The sequence below is a fragment of the Girardinichthys multiradiatus genome, chromosome 7 (assembly GCF_021462225.1).
Source record: "Girardinichthys multiradiatus isolate DD_20200921_A chromosome 7, DD_fGirMul_XY1, whole genome shotgun sequence".
NCBI classification, from domain to species: domain Eukaryota; kingdom Metazoa; phylum Chordata; class Actinopteri; order Cyprinodontiformes; family Goodeidae; genus Girardinichthys; species Girardinichthys multiradiatus.
This window is the reverse complement of record NC_061800.1, coordinates 27,587,295-27,607,414: the sequence shown is the minus strand read 5'-3', so window position 1 is coordinate 27,607,414 and position 20,120 is coordinate 27,587,295. Positions and strand designations below refer to the sequence as shown.

At 41.4% G+C, this 20,120-nt stretch overlaps 2 protein-coding genes across 10 annotated transcripts in view; one reads left to right on the top strand and one right to left on the bottom strand.

Annotated features, from left to right (window-relative positions):
• cmklr2 (chemerin chemokine-like receptor 2) overlaps window positions 1-2,470 on the bottom strand; it is a 32,100-nt gene extending 29,630 nt beyond the window's left edge. Inside the window, exon 1 of one of the 2 annotated variants that reach the window (XM_047370874.1) lies at window positions 758-2,470. The gene's annotated coding sequence lies outside the window, so the exon portion shown is untranslated. The remainder of the gene's footprint in view (window positions 1-757) is intronic. The other variant, XM_047370872.1, reaches the window with a different exon arrangement.
• Window positions 2,471-12,196: 9,726 nt separating this feature from the next.
• LOC124871246 (disintegrin and metalloproteinase domain-containing protein 23) overlaps window positions 12,197-20,120 on the top strand; it is a 32,745-nt gene continuing 24,821 nt past the window's right edge. For 5 of the 8 annotated variants that reach the window (XR_007038982.1, XR_007038981.1, XM_047370396.1 and 2 more), the window contains exons 1-3: window positions 12,198-12,465; window positions 13,001-13,218; window positions 13,522-13,598. Coding sequence is in view for 6 of the 8 variants with exons in the window: in XM_047370396.1 (XP_047226352.1) it covers window positions 12,390-12,465; window positions 13,001-13,218; window positions 13,522-13,598 (371 nt within the window). In the remaining 2 variants the exon portion in view is untranslated. Of the gene's footprint in view, window positions 12,466-13,000; window positions 13,219-13,521; window positions 13,599-20,120 lie in introns of all 8 variants that reach the window. The other 3 variants (XM_047370399.1, XM_047370401.1, XM_047370397.1) reach the window with 3 other exon arrangements.

Genomic DNA, 20,120 nt, shown 5'->3' with positions numbered 1-20,120 from the left:
GATGTTAGGAATAACCTTAATTAATATGCTCATAGCTGTTTTTCCCATTTATGCTATAGTGAAATAAAATATAAGTTCTAATGTTTTCCTTTTGTTACAATAGGATAAGAATGCTCATAAACATACAGTACAAGGATAAATGGCCCAAGGTTTGTCATAAATGACCTGAAGCTGGGGCACTGGGGTTGATAGTGGAGCAGCCGGTATAACTGGTTTGATTAGAAAGCCACAGCACACTTAGATTAAGGATGGACACCCGCTACTACACAATCTAACAGATAGACACCACAATGGTGACACATAGTCTACTGATTATCACTGAGAGAGAGCACATCCATTGCATTGAAGTACCAGATATAAAAACTAGATGTGACCTTCTATCGAGGCTCTTCGTCATCCTCTAACAGACGGTGATGGTCCGAGACAGGAGCCTCAGCGCTGATCTCTGTAATCATTCCTCTGCCTTAACTTAGATTAAAAAGAGCTAAAAGTTTGAAACTGTATGAGAGTCGTTCCTTTAAGAGTCTTTAGATAGAGTATGATCGCTTCATTTGGACCAAGGACCGGAGGAGCTCCGAGGCGTCTGACCCCCAACAGGGTGCGGTAGCTCGGACAAAAGTGTTGATTTAAAGCCAATATTACGTTTAACAGAATAAAGTAAGGGTTTTCAGTACAGTCAGTGCCACATACACACTGTCGGCATACTAATAGGAGCGTTTTCCAGCAGGATTTCAGGCGGAGAGTTTACAACGCTTACCCTAAAAGTGAAGAACTCCCTGTTTCTCCGGCTCTTTTGGGATCAGATCTCCAGCAGCAGGTTTTTCTTCAGCCGAGCCTCGTCTGTATGGCTTCTTTCTGTCGGCTTTACAAACTCCCTGTCGCCTGCATGTGAAGTATTCTGGGAGCCCCTCCAGACCAAAGCCTGCCGCTGCTTGCCGAGGGGATTGTGATGAGCTGTGGGTGTGCCTCCCTATGCCTGCTCTGGCTGACGCGTCCAAAATATTTTCCAAAAAAACAAAAACAGAGACTTCAAACAGGAGAAAAGTTATTGGTCAGCCGCACGGAATGAAAGCGGCTTTCATTCAGCAGAGCTGTGGCCACACGTTTCTTCTGCTGAGTACTCTATGACCGCACGGTTTTCCTCTTATTGCAGGACCCAGAAGAGCTTTAAAAACTGTTTTTTTTTATTATTGTTTTGCTTCGTTTTATGAGCGCCTAGGTCAATTGCGTATTGACTACTGCTTATTTCTCCTGCTTGTTGGCTTATTTAACAGCCGGTCCCTTCTGAATGCCTAAGTTTGGGACAGGCTAGCTTTTATTATGCTGATTGCTGTTCGTTTGTCTGCTTTAAAATCAATCAGCCCTCACATGTAGTGCTATGGTTTGCTCCCCTTTACAGATTTATTCTGTTTTCATTAGGCTTAATGTTTCAGATCATCGGCTAAATGTTAATATCAGACAAAGATTTTTTTTTATTTTTATAAAAGCTTAACGGCCTCTTGTTCAATTATGAATTAACTGTGATTAACCACGTTTTTTTGTTGTTTTTTTTTTTAGAAAGCTGAGTTCCACTGTTGGGAATGATTACTTATCAATTAAATGAACCCTGTCTGGCGACATGAAGTAGGCTAATCATGACTAGATGAGAAATAAACTTGTTGACTTCGGCCATTCTGGAAAGGATTGCAAAGCCATTTCTTTGGGTCTCAACAAAACTACGATGACAGCCAATATCCATGAATGGAGAAAACATGGAATGGGAGAAGCAGGCCTACCAAAATTACTCGAAGAGCATATCGACAATTCATCCAGGAGGTCACAGAATATCCCAGAACAACACCCAAAGCACTGCAAGCTCCACTTGCCTCAGTTAAAGTCAGTGCTTTAACAAACGTTAAGAGACTGGGCCAAAGTGGCATTCATGGAAATGATGCAAGGGAGAACAACCCTAAACATAAAGCCAGAGCTACAATGGAGTGGTTCAGATTAAAGGATGTTTATGTGTTAGGATGGCCCAGTCAAAGTCCAAACCCTATTGGGAATCTGGGGCAAGGGTTGAAAATGTATAATAACAGATACTTTACATCCAGTGTGACTGAGCTTCAGATGTTTTCACAGAAGTCCAAGCAATAATTTCAGTCTTTTGATAAACTCCAAAACATTTGCAGCGGTATCGACAGCTGGTTCTACTCAGTGTTTCAGAGGGCTGAATTCAAATCCACGCAACACTTTTCAGATTTTTATGTATTGAAAAAAATGTGAAAACTTAGATTTTTTTCCTCCATCTTCAACGTTGTTGTTTATGTCTTCACATTGTTTTCATCTGCCACATACTCCACAAACTCCTAATAAAATACTTTGAAGTTTGTGCTTCTAATGTGAGAACGTGTAGGGAAATTTAAAGGGGGGTATGAATACTTCTATTAATCAGTGTATAAGTCTGCAAAATGAGTGTATGGCAGCTACAGTATGGCATAAACTAGTCTGAATTCAGGTTTTAAATTTGATAAAATTAGAAAATAAGAAGCATGCACAAGGCAAAAGTTCTTCATCGTTATTTTCTGAAATTTAACAGCTCCTACATTGAACACAGATTCATTGTGCATCTGTTTAATGACCTTCTTTAAATGGTGCACACCCAAACTCCAGCTTCCAAACAAGCTGAGATAATGGAGATGAGGGGTCATTTTCTCCAGAGAGACGTTACATAACAGATTTCACACACTGATGCGACATTGTACATCATCTGTGAGTGTTTGTGTGGTTATGGTGGTGAATCTGTGGGGTTATGGTGGTGAATCTGTGGGGTTATGGTGGTGAATCTGTGGGGTTATGGTGGTGAATGTGTGGTTATGGTGGTGAATCTGTGGGGTTATGGTGGTGAATCTGTGGGGTTATGGTGGTGAATCTGTGGGGTTATGGTGGTGAATCTGGGGGGTTATGGTGGTGAATGTGTGGTTATGGCGGTGAATCTGAGGGGTTATAGTGGTGAATCTGTGGGGTTATGGTGGTGAATCTGTGGGGTTATGGTGGTGAATCTGTGTGATAGTGGTGAATCTGTGTGGTTATGGTGGTGAATCTGTGTGGTTATGGTGGTGAATCTGTGGGGTTATGGTGGTGAATCTGTATGGTTATGGTGGTGAATCTGTGTGGTTATGGTGGTGAATCTGTGGGGTTATGGTGGTGAATGTGTGGTTATGGTGGTGAATCTGTGGGGTTATAGTGGTGAATCTGTGTGGTTATGGTGGTGAATGTGTGGTTATAGTGGTGAATCTGTGGGGTTATGGTGGTGAATCTGTGGGGTTATAGTGGTGAATCTGTGTGGTTATGGTGGTGAATGTGTGGTTATAGTGGTGAATCTGTGGGGTTATGGTGGTGAATCTGTGGGGTTATAGTGGTGAATCTGTGTGGTTATGGTGGTGAATGTGTGGTTATAGTGGTGAATCTGTGGGGTTATGGTGGTGAATCTGTGGGGTTATGGTGGTGAATCTGTGTGGTTATGGTGGTGAATCTGTGGGGTTATGGTGGTGAATCTGTGGGGTTATGGTGGTGAATCTGTATGGTTATGGTGGTGAATCTGTGGGGTTATGGTGGTGAATCTGTGGGGTTATGGTGGTGAATCTGTGGGGTTATGGTGGTGAATCTGTGTGGTTATGGTGGTGAATGTGTGGTTATGGTGGTGAATCTGTGGGGTTATGGTGGTGAATCTGTGTGGTTATGGTGGTGAATCTGTGGGGTTATGGTGGTGAATGTGTGGTTATGGTGGTGAATCTGTGGGGTTATAGTGGTGAATCTGTGTGGTTATGGTGGTGAATGTGTGGTTATAGTGGTGAATCTGTGGGGTTATGGTGGTGAATCTGTGGGGTTATGGTGGTGAATGTGTGGTTATGGTGGTGAATCTGTGTGGTTATGGTGGTGAATCTGTGGGGTTATGGTGGTGAATCTGTGGGGTTATGGTGGTGAATCTGTGGGGTTATGGTGGTGAATCTGTGGGGTTATGGTGGTGAATCTGTGTGGTTATGGTGGTGAATCTGTGTGGTTATGGTGGTGAATCTGTGGGGTTATGGTGGTGAATCTGTATGGTTATGGTGGTGAATCTGTGGGGTTATGGTGGTGAATCTGTGGGGTTATGGTGGTGAATGTGTGGTTATGGTGGTGAATCTGTATGGTTATGGTGGTGAATCTGTGGGTTATGGTGGTGAATCTGTGTGGTTATGGTGGTGAATCTGTGGGGTTATGGTGGTGAATGTGTGGTTATGGTGGTGAATCTGTGGGGTTATGGTGGTGAATGTGTGGTTATGGTGGTGAATCTGTGGGGTTATAGTGGTGAATGTGTGGTTATGGTGGTGAATCTGTGGGGTTATGGTGGTGAATCTGTGTGGTTATGGTGGTGAATCTGTGGGGTTATAGTGGTGAATGTGTGGTTATGGTGGTGAATCTGTGGGGTTATGGTGGTGAATCTGTGTGGTTATGGTGGTGAATGTGTGGTTATGGTGGTGAATCTGTGGGGTTATGGTGGTGAATGTGTGGTTATAGTGGTGAATCTGTGGGGTTATGGTGGTGAATCTGTGTGGTTATGGTGGTGAATCTATGGGGTTATAGTGGTGAATGTGTGGTTATGGTGGTGAATCTGTGGGGTTATGGTGGTGAATCTGTGTGGTTATAGTGGTGAATCTGTTGGGGGCTGTAATATTTCTGCAGGAGTGTCACAGTGTTCCAAGAGAAAGACAAAATGTGTGTTTAAGCTGTGGCTGTTTCCTGCAGGTTGTGTGTTTTTCTACTCGTTTTTGTTAAATGCCTTAAAATTATTTCTGTGTACACATTCCTGGCCAAGTAAGACTATTTAGTTTTTTCCGTAATATAAACTCTTTTAGAATTTGGCAGACCGATGAATTTTGTTTAATTTTACTCCCTTTTGCAAGCTTTCAAGAAAATGATTAATCATTTCAGCTTGCACTTTAGTTTATTGCAGAGGGAATCATTTCGAGGCCTTTCACAATCCTGGTTCCCAATCCTACCAAACATGCTTCGGCCAAACAAATATCTGACCTAAAAATGTTCTCCTAACATTGGCCAGGCTTCCCCGAGCTGGATATTCAGCACCAAGATGCAACCAGATCTTTTTGTTAAGCCTGGTAAATCAGACCTGGGGTCTTTCTGTGGAGTCCTTTAAGTTGGAAAGCCATTCCAGCTTTGATGAATGGCTCTATACTTCTTGACTAAGTGCTGCAGTTGTGTTTGAACAGATTTTCAAATCATCCAGTTGTTCTTATTACTCTCGATTACGCCGTTTTCCACATTCCAGCCACATAGTTCAATGTATTTTAATGGGATTTTATGTTTAACTAACAATAGTGGTGCCTAAATGTAATGTGGAAAGTAAGTGATAAATGCTTTTTTACTGAAAATATCGCATACATATTTATTCAGCCCCGCCGAGTCATTAAATTATAAAACCCCTTTTTGCTGCAATTGCAGCTGCAAGTCTTTTAGGGTGTGCCAGTACCAGCTTGAATTGATACTGTCTGCAGACATAGATTTTGAAAACTTGCCACAGATTCTAAATTGGATTTAGGGGCTGGACTTTGATTAAGCCCTTCTAACATATTAACAAGTATTGATCTAAACCAGTCCATCGTAGCCTGGTCTGTTTGTTTGGGGTTATTTTCCTGCTGTTGTCAAGTCTTTCTCAGCCTACCACAGACTTTCTGTCACGGAGTGACATTTTTGGACTCTGTTTGTGGCTTTATGTTTGTTTACCTTTTGCCTAGATTTTTCTATTTTGGTTTCTGTATCATGTTTTTCTTTTCTCCCTCTTCCCCCTCCTAGTGTTTACTACTTAAGTTCTTTTATGGTTGTTTTCTTATTACTTTGTATGGTATATTATTATTATTATTGTAATTATTATAGTTCTTGGTCTTCCCTGGATTCTCTAGTTTTATTTCTCTTTAGTATCTTTGTGGTTAATTGTGTTTTATTTGTTCCTTTGCACTCTTCTTGTTTACTAGTTTATTTTCTGTTTCCTTTCCAGTTAGGTTTGTTTACTTTTGTATTCAGGTTTTCTTTATAGGTTCTTTGTTTGTTCTTAGGTTGTTCTTGTTGTTCCTATGTTCCCTCTAGTTTCTCTGTTTACTTTAGTCATGATTATTCTAGTTTTCTTATTCCCCATTTGATTATTTATCTTTGTCTATAGGTTTGCTTGGTTTGTGTTTCTGTTTATTGTTTATTAGTTACTTTGCCCATCCTCAGCCTTTGTATTTCTTTCACCTGTCCCTTCTGCTTCCCTGCCTCCTTGTCACACCTGTTCCCTGTTCCGTCGATTATCTGCCTTTGTTATCTCACAGTATATAAGTTGGTTTTGTGTCTTTGTTCAGTGCTGGTTCGTTGTGTTCGTCACACCTCGTTCGTGTCCATGATTATGCTTTGTTTTTTGCCAAGCCTTGCCTTGGGAAACCTGCAGTGATATTGCTACGTTTTTGACCTTGTAAATAAATCTTTGAATTTCAAAGATGATCCTGCCGAGCTCTTGTCTGCACTTTGGTCCGACCCAAAACCACATCGTGACACTTTCCTACAACATTGCCCTGCATTACCCTTTTTAAATTTGTAAATTTGGCGTTTGGAATTTTTTAATCTACATACTTCCATTTGTCTCTTTAATGCTGATACACCTAAAATTCCCAACTAAAGGAAAATAAAAAATATTTCTATTCTATTCATTCCATCAACTCTGGCCAGCTTCCTGCCCATTCCTGCTAAGGAAAAGCATCCCCGCAGCACACAAGAATGTAGGCCAAGAAGATACAGGGGTTGGACAATGAAACTGAAACACCTGGTTTTAGACCACAATAATTTACTAGTATGGTGTAGGGCCTCCTTTTGCGGCCAATACAGCGTCGATTTGTCTTGGGAATGACATATACAGGTCCTTCTCAAAATATTAGCATATTGTGATAAAGTTCATTATTTTCCATAATGTCATGATGAAAATTTAACATTCATATATTTTAGATTCATTGCACACTAACTGAAATATTTCAGGTCTTTTATTGTCTTAATACGGATGATTTTGGCATACAGCTCATGAAAACCCAAAATTCCTATCTCACAAAATTAGCATATTTCATCCGACCAATAAAATAAAAGTGTTTTTAATACAAAAAACGTCAACCTTCAAATAATCATGTACAGTTATGCACTCAATACTTGGTCGGGAATCCTTTTGCAGAAATGACTGCTTCAATGCGGCGTGGCATGGAGGCAATCAGCCTGTGGCACTGCTGAAGTCTTATGGAGGCCCAGGATGCTTCGATAGCGGCCTTTAGCTCATCCAGAGTGTTGGGTCTTGAGTCTCTTAACGTTCTCTTCACAATATCCCACAGATTCTCTATGGGGTACAGGTCAGGAGAGTTGGCAGGCCAATTGAGCACAGTGATACCATGGTCAGTAAACCATTTACCAGTGGTTTTGGCACTGTGAGCAGGTGCCAGGTCATGCTGAAAAATGAAATCTTCATCTCCATAAAGCTTTTCAGCAGATGGAAGCATGAAGTGCTCCAAAATCTCCTGATAGCTAGCTGCATTGACCCTGCCCTTGATAAAACACAGTGGACCAACACCAGCAGCTGACAAGGCACCCCAGACCATCACAGACTGTGGGTACTTGACACTGGACTTCTGGCATTTTGGCATTTCCTTCTCCCCAGTCTTCCTCCAGACTCTGGCACCTTGATTTCTGAATGACATGCAGAATTTGCTTTCATCCGAAAAAAGTACTTTGGACCACTGAGCAACAGTCCAGTGCTGCTTCTCTGTAGCCCAGGTCAGGCGCTTCTGCCGCTGTTTCTGGTTCAAAAGTGGCTTGACCTGGGGAATGCAGCACCTGTAGCCCATTTCCTGCACACGCCTGTGCACGGTGGCTCTGGATGTTTCTACTCCAGACTCAGTCCACTGCTTCCGCAGGTCCCCCAAGGTCTGGAATCGGCCCGTCTCCACAATCTTCCTCAGGGTCCGGTCACCTCTTCTCGTTGTGCAGCGTTTTCTGCCACACTTTTTCCTTCCCACAGACTTCCCACTGAGGTGCCTTGATACAGCACTCTGGGAACAGCCTATTTGTTCTGAAATTTATTTCTGTGTCTTACCCTCTTGCTTGAGGGTGTCAGTAGTGGCCTTCTGGACAGCAGTCAGGTCGGCAGTCTTACCCATGATTGGGGTTTTGAGTGATGAACCAGGCTGGGAGTTTTAAAGGCCTCAGGAATCTTTTGCAGATGTTTAGAGTTAACTCGTTGATTCAGATGATTAGGTTCATAGCTCATTTAGAGACCCTTTTAATGATATGCTAATTTTGTGAGATAGGAATTTTGGGTTTTCATGAGCTGTATGCCAAAATCATCCGTATTAAGACAATTAAAGACCTGAAATATTTCAGTTAGTGTGCAATGAATTTAAAATATATGAATGTTAAATTTTCATCATGACAATATGGAAAATAATGAACTTTATCACAATATGCTAATATTTTGAGAAGGACCTGTACAAGTCCTGCACAGTGGTCAGAGGGATTTTAAGCCATTCTTCTTGCAGGATAGTGACCAGGTCACTACGTGATGCTGGTGGACGAAATCGTTTCCTGACTCGCTCCTCCAAAACATCCCAAAGTGGCTCAATAATATTTAGATCTGGTGACTATGCAGGCCATGGGAGATGTTCATCTTCACTTTCATGTTCATCAAACCAATCTTTCACCAGTCTTGCTGTGTGTATTGGTGCATTGTCATCCTGATACACGGCACCGCCTTCAGGATACAATGTTTGAACCATTGGATGCACATGGTCCTCAAGAATGGTTCGGTAGTCCTTGGCAGTGACGCGCCTATCTAGCACAAGTATTGGGCCAAGGGAATGCCATGATATGGCAGCCCAAACCATCACTGATCCACACCATGCTTCAATCTGGACATGCAACAGTCTGGGTGGTACGCTTCTTTGGGGCTTCGCCACACCGTAACTCTCCCAGATGAGGGGAAAACAGTAAAGGTGGACTCATCAGAGAACAATACATGTTTCACATTGTCCACAGCCCAAGATTTGCACTCCTTGCACCATTGAAACCAACGTTTGGCATTGGCATGAGTGACCAAAGGTTTGGCTATAGCAGCCCGGCAGTGTATATTGACCCTGTGGAGCTCCCGACAGACAGTTCTGGTGGAAACAGGAGAGTTGAGGTGCACATTTAATTCTGCCATGATTTGGGCAGCCGTGGTTTTATGTTTTTTGGATACAATCCGGGTTAGCACCAGAACATCCCTTTCAGACAGCTTCCTCTTGCGTCCACAGTTAATCCTCTTGGATGTGGTTCGTCCTTCTTGCTGGTTTGCTGACATTACCCTGGATACTGTGGCTCTTGATGCATCACAAAGACTTGCTGTCTTGGTCACAGATGCGCCAGCAAGACGTGCACCAACAATTTGTCCTCTTTTGAACTCTGGTATGTCACCCATAATGTTGTGTGCATTTCAATATTTTGTGCAAAACTGTGCTCTTACCTTGCTAATTGAACCTTCACACTCTGCTCTTACTGGTGCAATGTGCAATCAATGAAGACTGGCTACCAGGCTGGTCCAATTTAGCCATGAAACATCCCACACTAAAATGACAGGTGTTTCAGTTTCATTGTCCAACTCCTGTAAGTTCCCACCCATTTGACCAGAACACATTCTTCCTCATTGCTGTGTCTCCTTCACAGTTTATGGGAAACTGCAAATGGAATTTTTCTATGGCTACAGATTGTTTCACCTGAGCTGTGTATCTCTGCATCTCCTCCAGAGTTACTATGGATCACTTGTCTGCTTCTCTGTTAAATGCTATTCTTGCCCAGCCTGTCTGTTTAGGTGGAACTGAACAGTTCTCTGAGATTTAAAATCGACATAATGTATTTCAGCAGGTCTTTATTTAGAGGGAACTACATTGCTACTCAAATTAACAGGCATTAAACATTGAAGATCTTCCTGAAAGACATTACTGTTAACTTCTTCTATTTTTTTTATTCCATCAGATAGCCAGTGACTCAGGAAGACCCACTTGTTTCCTTGTGGGAGCTGTTACATTCCTCGGGAGTCTGATGAATCTGTGGAGTCTACTAACCAAGATTTAAATGAAAAACATTCCACACTCTTGACTATTCTCATTCAGTCTCCTCTGAAGGTAATATTATATTCAGAGATGACTATGCTGGAGAGTACACTCATCCTGTAAAGAAGATTTGCTGAGCAGGGCTCATCTAATTGCTCCAGCCAACAGTTACTCAGTACCATACTAATGAGTAGAGTCCTAAAATTTGTTGTCTTTGATTGAACAATTCTCTCCTTCAGCTGTCAGAAACCTTGAGGAATGTTTTTTTTCAGTTTTGTAACTTCCTATTTTACTGTCTGTAGAGGATGACTGGGCATCCTACAGGAAATGAAAGTTTTCTGTTACATTTACACAATAGTGTGATGACCATCTGGTTTTGTGCTTCAGTTTAACTTCATCTGTTTCCTGGTAAAAAACATTTCCATAATGTCAGGATCTGTGCTGTTTGTTTGGTGCCTTTACTGTGCCCCTAGAGGGCGTGGAACCTGGAGGAGAGGTGACAGGTGTTCTTCATTCCCTTGATTACCTACTGAGGAGTATATTAGGAGGAGGCTGCCAGCAACTCACTGCCAGAGTGTTGTCCCTTAGTGGTACAGCTCAAGCCACATTACCTTGCCTTGTTCTTGCCTTGAACTTTTATTAATTTGAATTTTGTTACCTTGCAGGATTACCAGAACCTGACCTTGCCTTGTTGTGTGGAACTCTGCCTGGATTAACAACTTCTGGAAAGAAGCTATCCAGCTCCATGAGCAAAGACTCTAACCACTCGTTACTTCATTGGACCTCACCGGTTGGCAGCCTCCTGAATTCTTTGCTCCTTGGATTACCATTCAAGAACCCTGTCCACCCTCCTCCTTCCACTGCGCCAACTTCTGAAAACCCTGGACCGTCTTATCATTCTGGCACACCATTATCCACCATCATCTACCTCATGGGTAAACAACTATTTGGTCTCTCTGCTCCGCCACCCTCTGGCGGATCATTCCATCATCCCAGTAAGGCTGAATTATTATTCTTTAGTTTTTGACCCTGGTTCCAGTTTCCCTGCCCACGTCACTACACTGTAAATAAATTCTTCACCAAAAAACTTTGTCTCCTGAATTGCTTTCTGCATGTGGGTCAAATCCATTAAAACCAATATGACACAATGTTTGTGTGTCCTTTCCTTCTGAGAATAATTGTTTCCAGTAACAATTCCTTTATTTGGAAAACAGGCAAACTGCTTCCAAAAAACACTTTGACGCTGGCCAGATGTCTTGACGGAACTTGTCACACATACTTTTTCAGCTTTGACCACAAAGTTCCTATGGGACTAAGATCAGGGCTTTGTGATGCCTACTCCAAAACATCAAGTCTGTTTTTCTGAAGCCACTTTGAAACTAACTTGGTGGTTATTGTCCAATTATGAGACGCATTTGTGTCCAAGCTTTAACTTCTTGATGTTTTAAGATGTTGCTACTTGCTTTAGTTTAATCGCACCACAGGACCTGTCTTCCAAAAACTCAAGCTTTGATCTGGGGTTTTTCTGTTACTTTTGGAGATATGGCTTCCCCCTCGCTGAGTGGCCTTTCAGCCCATGTTGAAAAAGGACTCATTTAGTTGTGGACATTGATTTTTTTCTCACCAGCTACAGCCAGTGCCTTGACAAAGTCTACTGTTTTCTTCTGGGCTTGATACACATCTTTTGCACCAAAGCACGTTCTCTAGTCTTTCCTATTTTGAAGAGCAGCCTCTTTTTTTTGTTCTAAACATGGAAAACGTTGTGAATTACGAATTAAAAGTCCCTGAACACCCTAACTTTAGAAATGATAAATGACAGAAATGCTTCTCTTATTTTATTGTAATTTGTAGTTCTTTGAAAACCCCCTGCTTTTAATCAATGTATACAAATCAAAGTTTGGATTCTTTTTTTTTTTTTTTTTACCGGTTTTTCATCGTTAACCCTCACTCCAGCGCTTTGTTCTGTCATAATAAGGGACATCAGTGAACTGCTGCTGCTTGGCATCCAGTACATCAACCTACAGTGTGTATCTGCCTGGCCACCGCCTTCTTTGGGCTTCCTCCTCCTCCTCCCCCCCCTTGTTCGGTCTCCTCAGCCACTACTGCAGCAGAGCCCGTTGTCTCCTGGATGGATCCACGAAGAAAGACCCCCCCGACCATACGGCCTGTCCCCTCCCGCGCCACGATGATGGGCCCCCAGCGATTAACAGCGTCGTTGTGATGATGATATTGGGTTATTTTAGCAATCAAATATGAATCATGCATTTGATATTTCTCGCCACTTCGCTCGTCTGCATCCTCTCGCCTTGGCTCCATCTATCACTGGCTTCATCCGGTGCGTATTGCAACAGCCCGCTGCTGTTTTAAAAATAACATATTATACACCTTTATTTAATTTATCACGCTTATCTCCTTGGATACGCCCTATAATTTTTATGTCTGGGGAAAGTTTGTGTTTAAGGGTGCACCGTGTGCTCGTTTATCTCCCTAAAAAAATCACAGGGAAATATTCTATTTAATATGCGGCGTCTCCAGCGTGATGGTGCATGAAAAACAGCATGACAACAGCACCTTTTGTTCAGACACTAAAAAGCCTCTAGCTGTGCATTAATATTGGTTTCCACCTAAGAATGAACAGTAACAGGGAGTCCCTTTTTGGCACAATTTCAGACTGTTTGGAAATTTCTTTAAATTTGGTTGTAAGCCCATTAAAAGCAGTCAAATGAAGCAATTTTGTATCTGTGTTTAAAATAATCGTATTTAACTTTAAAGGAGGTGAGCCTTATTCCATGAATAATTTAAACTTTCCTCAGAGAATTGCAGCTTTGTTGTTTGGATCAGTCAGATCTGTTATTTCTTTGAAAATCCAGCTACCCATGGAGTAGAGGACAAGGTTGAGAGGGACGCAGTGTCAGCACTGCTGAAGCAACAGGCGACTGCAGCACCTGCCACAGACAACACAACACACCATGCAGCAGAGCACGCTATCACCTACCCCTCACGGCTGATCTACTACCTGAACGAGGACTCTGAGAGCACCCACCATGACCTCAACACCCGGGCTAAGAACCAGGCCGCTGCTGACCAGGTAAGACTGCTCTGAGAAGAAAATGTATTGAAAAACTAGCAGGGCTTTGAGGTTTTCTTGGTCCAGTTTTATGCTTTAGTTGAACCTGTGTTTAGCCACAGCACTGAAACTCATCCTAATTCATTGTGTAGTCCTTTACATTAAAGAAAAGCAATGAGCGCTCCTTCAATGTCTAATTTTCCATTGGGTGTAATAACATTTAATTCAATGGAATTGAATTAACAGGAATTAATACATTTGGATTTGGATGTTAAAATAAATTTTTTTCTTATCTATAACCTTAATATTTTGTGTCATCTACAGACAGTACACCTCTCCCAAGCCAGTTTCCAGTTAGAGGCATTTGGTTCCAGATTTGTTCTGGATCTGACGTTGAACAAGTAAGAGCAATTGTTTGCTTAACAATGAAAAAAATGTATTTTTTTTTTTTCTACCATAAGGTGTGATTGCTGTTAGGAGGGATCTCACTTAATGTTAAAGTGATAGCTCAGATTTTTTGAGTGGATTTTGGTGAAGTTATCAGTAATGGTTCTCTTATCTGTAGCAGAAGGCCCCATCACCAGTTTGAACCCCCACATTATAACTTTATAGAGCGTTGGTTTTTGCATAAATGGGGCCCTAGAGGAATCCCTCCTTCTACCACCCCACCTCATCCATCAACATGCAGGAATTTATCTGAGATTCTTAGGTGGGATGAAATACAGTGCAGTTCTGCACAAAGCATCAAGCAGAGGGCTCCAACTCCCCATTGACTGCACATGCATAAAAGCAATAAAACATTTGTTCAAGGCCCAACTGACAGAAAAGTTGTGGTTTTTTATCCGGTGTTTGTTAGCACCCCTTTTTATTGCCAACCTGGGCAACCACCTTTATGACCCATTTCAAAATCTGTGCACATTGCCAATTTATTGCTTCCTGCTTCCATTTCATGCCTGCAAACAAACCATTTTACACCAGTGTCTTTGAACCATTGCATGTGCAATTATTATTTACAATTTGGAAATGATCCCAGTAGACTTATCATCAGCTGATCAACATACTTGGGAGCTTCCAACAACGTAATTTTAGCAATGTGACACATTTAGGCAATTGCTCAAACTGGAAAGCTGCGACAAACATAACATTAATCTTTTGTGAAAGTGTAGAGACTTAAGAGCTGGTAATGAAACAAATATTTTCCATTGATATAAACATTTTTAGTTTGAGTTACTTTTAAATCACCTTAACATTGGGTGTCCATCTTACTAGCTGCTGCCTTCCACTGATCTGACCATTTATTCACCTTTTTTTCAATCTCACAGCTATATGACTTTTGTCTACTACAGTTAAGCAGACTATCATTGATAATAACTTCCTAGAGTTTCACTTCCAAAAATCCAAACTATCCCTGTAGTGTATTAGCTGCAGTAGATAACCATCTTTGCAACTTCATTTGGCTTAGGAAGTCCAATTTGTTGGTCCTGGGAGCTGACTCTAAGACGAGCCAAGTCCTCTATGGTCTTAAAACAACTCAAAAAGCAAAAACATCCAAGGAGTTTACACTAACACTATTTTATGGATTTTTAGACCAATGTGAATTTGTATTGGGTGGTTATTTACACAGAAGCCGATGGGACGAGCAAGTAGGAGGAGGGAGTGCATCACTAACAATCTTCTTGTGTAAAAAATGTACCGAGTATGAAACATGTAAAGGATTCGTACTCGTCATCTTCTGCTTATGTGGGACCGGGTCGCGGGGGCAGCAGACTAAGCCGAGACGCCCAGACGTCCCTCTCCTCAGACACCACCTCCAGCTCCTCTGGGGTGAGCCAAAAGCATTCCCAGGCCAGCCGAGAGACGTAGGCCATCCAGTGTGTCCTGGGCTGTCCACTGGGCCTCCTCCCGGTGGGACATGCCTGGAACATCTCCCAGGAGGCATCTGAAAAAGCTGCCTGAGTCACCTCAACTGACTCATCTCGATGTGGAGGAGCAGAGGCTCTACTCCAGAGCTCCTCCCAGATGGCTGAGCTCCTCACCTTATCTCCAAGTGAGTGACCGGCCTCCCTGTAGGGGAAGTTCATTTCAGCCACTTGTATCCGGGATCTCGTTCTTTCGGTCATGACCCAAAGTTCATGCCCAAAGGTGAGTGTAGGAACGTAGATGGGCCGGTAAATCGAGAGCTTCGCTAGCATTTTGTAAGGATGTATTTTCTGACCAGTTTGTTACATTTAAGTTGTAAGAAGTTCAGCCCTATATGTTTGGCTGAAAGGATGGTGAAGCTCAAGCAACAAAGTTCATCTTTAGAACTTTAACTTGTACAAAAACAGTTTTTGTTGAGTTTAACATTTCCCTAATGTGACCGGTTTAATTTCCCATGTTTTCTCCACCTAAATGTCAGGTTCAGCTTGTATACCATAGCTTGGTCACCATAAATTATGGTGGGATTTGCTTATACAGTGTCAGTGCATGCAGTCTGAACTCATAAAACTTTAGTTTACCCAACTTCTCTCTTTTTGACTGCAGAGCAATGAGGTATTTTCTGACTTCTTCCCTGTGGTGTTTGCTGGAATGATATAGCAAAGGCTGAACTGCAGGCGCATGAATGGTGGGGCTAACTGATAGGAATGGGCGTTTTCTCAGAAGTAGGAATACAACCAGACAAAATTAATCCTTTGAATGTGGATTTTAATAAAAAATGTGCAAAACAATGGTTAGAAAACTTGATTTTACAGAAAACACCTGCAAGTAACTTTAAGTGCCAGGATAAAATTACAAAGTGCAGAGTTCAGCGGTTTCCTGCAGCATTAATAGAAATCTGCAAAACTTTGTGTTTTTTGGAGGTCAAACACTGTGGAGTATAAATACAGCATTATATCTTACAGAGGAATCACTGAAATTACAACATAATGAACCTTTTTTAGGCCGCATATTGTGTAACATTAAGGAATCAAACAAAGAGGTGTGTGACCTTGATTGCCAGCTGTTTGCATGTAGGTTATCTCTGAGATGGCCTTTATTTGTTGTGAGAACAGCCGTTTGAATTCTTTGTCTGGTGTAGCTGTAACGATACTGAGCTAAATGTAGCTGAATCTGCAGAGTGCTGTCTGCTCATGTCTTGGTGTACCTGGGACTGGAAGCCATTGGGGGGGGTTAATTCAAACTAATTAGTTTAAGAGGAACAGGATCTTGTTTACCTTGAGGGGTTCAGGGTCTGCGGATGTGGAGTATTTGAGTGTCTGTGACCTTTCTTTAGAGCCTCTTTCTCATTACAAAACAGACTGCAGAGTTGCATGAACAGCATGGCAGTATTATGTGCTGCAGCAGGGCTTGATTTGAACAGATGCCAAACGTGAGAACCAACGGTTTCCTGGACCTTCCTCTCTGGCTTTTCCCTGCTGCTGCATTGTTGCCCTCTGTCTGTTCACAGAGGGACCTCTGAGCAGGACTCCCGCTTTATATCTTCTTTGCACAAATCATGCAGACATGCTCCTCAAGGTGCCCATGTTCCTTTGCTCAATACCTTCATGCTCTGCACACATACACATACACACCAAGACACCGTGGCATAGCCCACTCGTCTCGACCTGCTTCATCTGCCGAGCTAAAAATAGCCCACACACTGAGGAATATCTCAGAGATGCTGCTTCTGCCCTGACTTGTCTCTACATAAAGGTGTAGTTCATGCTCACAGGGTGCTTAGCATCACTCAAACATGCGACATCCATACATTTCCACAGAGAGGAGGAGGATGTTGTTGATTTGCAAGGTTAAATCCAGGAAGAACCAGAAAAAAGTGCAGTTATGGCAAAAACTGCAGTCTTTTGAAGTCAGCTAACAGACTGAGTCTAACGGTGAGGGATGCTGACTCAGACAGCAGCAACTGACAGCAGGACTGTTGTGTTCAAGGTGAAAACCGGAGCCTGGTGATCATTTATCACATCAGGCCTTGTTTGTAGCTTTCGTTTTGTTTTATTGGTTTCTCTTCCTGTCTCTATGGGTACAGTTTTACATAAGTATTTTCTGTGGTCTGACTTTTTTATTTTGCTTGTGTTGAGTGGGGCCAGGTTAAATCATGAATCATACCTCTCCATCCTTTTAAACTGGGAAGATTTGAGCAGCCTCTTGCTCAGTTGCCAAACAAAGCAGCCAGAAAATGTGAGTCAGAGAAAACAGAAAATAAGTGTTTTTACTGGGACTGAGTCACATTCTCCTATGGAAGCAAATCGTTACCATATTTCAAATGAAAAAGCATTTTCAGAAATGCTTTTTTATTTTAAGAATGTGGCTGCATTACTTGACCCATAAATAAAATTAGTAATCAATCATCCTATTTGCATTTTCTTCTTCACGACTGAACATTTTATGCCATAATCAAAAAGAAAACAAAGCAGACATTGCTTTTTCGTTTTCGTGGTCTGCCCGCAAAGTACTGCCCAGAACTCGAAAATGAAAAAGCATTCCGAGCTGCGGGCGCAGCAGCGTGACGTCAGCAGCCGCTCTTCCTCAGCTCCCTGCTGACCGAGCTACCCATCTTGTTCGGTAGGGGGCGCTGTGCACGTCTGCATTGCATTACATTGCAAACGTGCCGCGAAATTGATTGAATTTCAGGGCCGAGCTCAATTTGTGGCAGTGCCAGGCAGAACTGCCGCAGGGTGGCACGGGATTCCGCGAGGATGCCAGAAGGTGCCAGACCGGCCGTAAAAGCTTGCCAATGCGGTTGCCGCTCTTTTTGTGGAAGCTGATGCTGATTATCGGCAAACGGGATGTCATTATTGTTATAGCCTGTTACCTTTACATAATGATTTCATTATTGATTATTATTTAATAAACAGCTTTAGACCCATAACATAAGGTGATTGTATTTACTTGACATGGAAAATAAATAGCACTATGTGTATGTGTGATGTGTTGAAAGGATGATGAAGATTTATTGCACAAACAGCCAGTTTATTATAGAGCACGAACGGCTATTCTGAATTGTCACTCACAGAAAATTATAAATAAATGCTTAAAAGCACGCTGGATGTCCCAGGCCATGAGGATGCCACCGGAACTACCAGTTCTGCCTGCCACTGCCACAAATTGAGCTCGGCTCTGCTGCAATTCAATCAATGTCTGAATCATATGAATACCTGACTGAAATATTAATGGAACTGCCCACCGATGTATGGCAATCCTAACACATCAATCCCCTTGTTGCTATTTTAGTTATTGTTTCATCATTGTTAGTGTGTATATGTGTGTATGTATATACATATATATATATATATATATATTGTTTTTTTTTTTTTCTCTCTCTTATCAATAACACTTTGTTTTTCCATTTCGAGATCTGCCTATACTATGCCCTATAAGAATTGCACTGTTGCTGTAATTGCCTTACTTGTTTGTGCTACATTGTTTAAATAAAGTTTATAAAATAAAAAAAATTCATTCAATTTCTCAGCATGTTTATAATGTAATGCAATGCAGACTTGCACAGCGCCCCCTACCGAACAAGATGGTTAGCTCGGTCAGCAGGGAGCTGAGGAAGAGCGGCTGCTGACGTCACTCTGCTGCGCCCGCCGCTCGGAATGCTTTTTCATTTTCGAGTTCTGGGCAGGACTTTGCGGGTAGACCACGAAAACGAAAAAGCAATGTCTGCTTTGTTTTCTTTTTGATTATGGCATAAAATGTGCAGTCATGAAGAAGAAAATGTAAATAGGATGATTGATTACTAATTTTATTTATGGGTCAAATAATGCAGCCACATTCTTAAAATGAAAAAGCATTTCTGGAAATGCTTTTTCATTTTCAAATTTTACATTTCAAATTGAATTTTGGTATCTATTTGTTGGGGTACATTTTGAAAAATAAATCTCAAATGTCTTTTTCTTTTTCATTTTAATTAAGTGAAAGAATGAGCAGTCTTGAAGAAGAAAATTAAAATGCAAATAGGATGATTGATTACTAATTTTATTTATGGGTCAAATAATGCAGCCACATTCTTAAAATGAAAAAGCATTTCTGAAAATGCTTTTTCATTTAAAATATGGTAACGATTTGCTTCCATATTCTCCTACCTTCAATGAGCAAGTAGGGATTTTTGAGGTGAGGTTCTCTGAAAAAGGTATAAGCAGGTAATATATTACCTGCAGTAGATAATTCTATTGGTGTGTTCATTTATTATAAATTAAGATTAGCTGGACGAAGAGGTTGAAGATAAAATCAAGGGGACTTCTACTATCTTATAACATTTTCAATCTTTAAAAAAATAAAACAAAAAATAGCAGTTTATGTGGACAAAAGTTTATAAATTTATAAACAAAGTTTATACATTTGTATTAGACAGTTATTTGCAAAGAAGATGTTGATTATTTACACAGGAAATGTAGGTTTTAGGTGGTGCACCACCAATGAACTTCCTCTGTGAAACACAAGCTGAATACGGCATGTGCAAAGAGATTCCTGTCAAATTGCAGAAAATAAAATTATAGCAGTTTAACTTAATGCAATTTCTTTTTGCGGAACTAGTGGCCTTTAGTTTTGTTATTTTTCCAAAGTAGACAGACAGGAATGGGCTGGATTTTGATTTGATTTTATTGAGAGCCCCATTAGAGCCTGACTGCATACAGGAGCTATTCTGCCTGGGGTGTCCTTTATTTTCATTACGGTACAAATAAAATTACATACACAGCCATACACACACACACACACACACACACACACACACACCTGTGAAAGCACAGTCTGAAACAACAATAAAAAAATTGCTATATAAATAAAAGTAAAATATAAAAGGATAGCAATTATCATTGTTAATTCAAATATTACTATTATCACCATCATCACCTCCATTGTCTTGGCTGATTTAATTCAAATTAGCAGAATCTCTCCAGTGATCAAATTGCTCAATATTTAGTCTGCCCTCATGTGTGTATAGA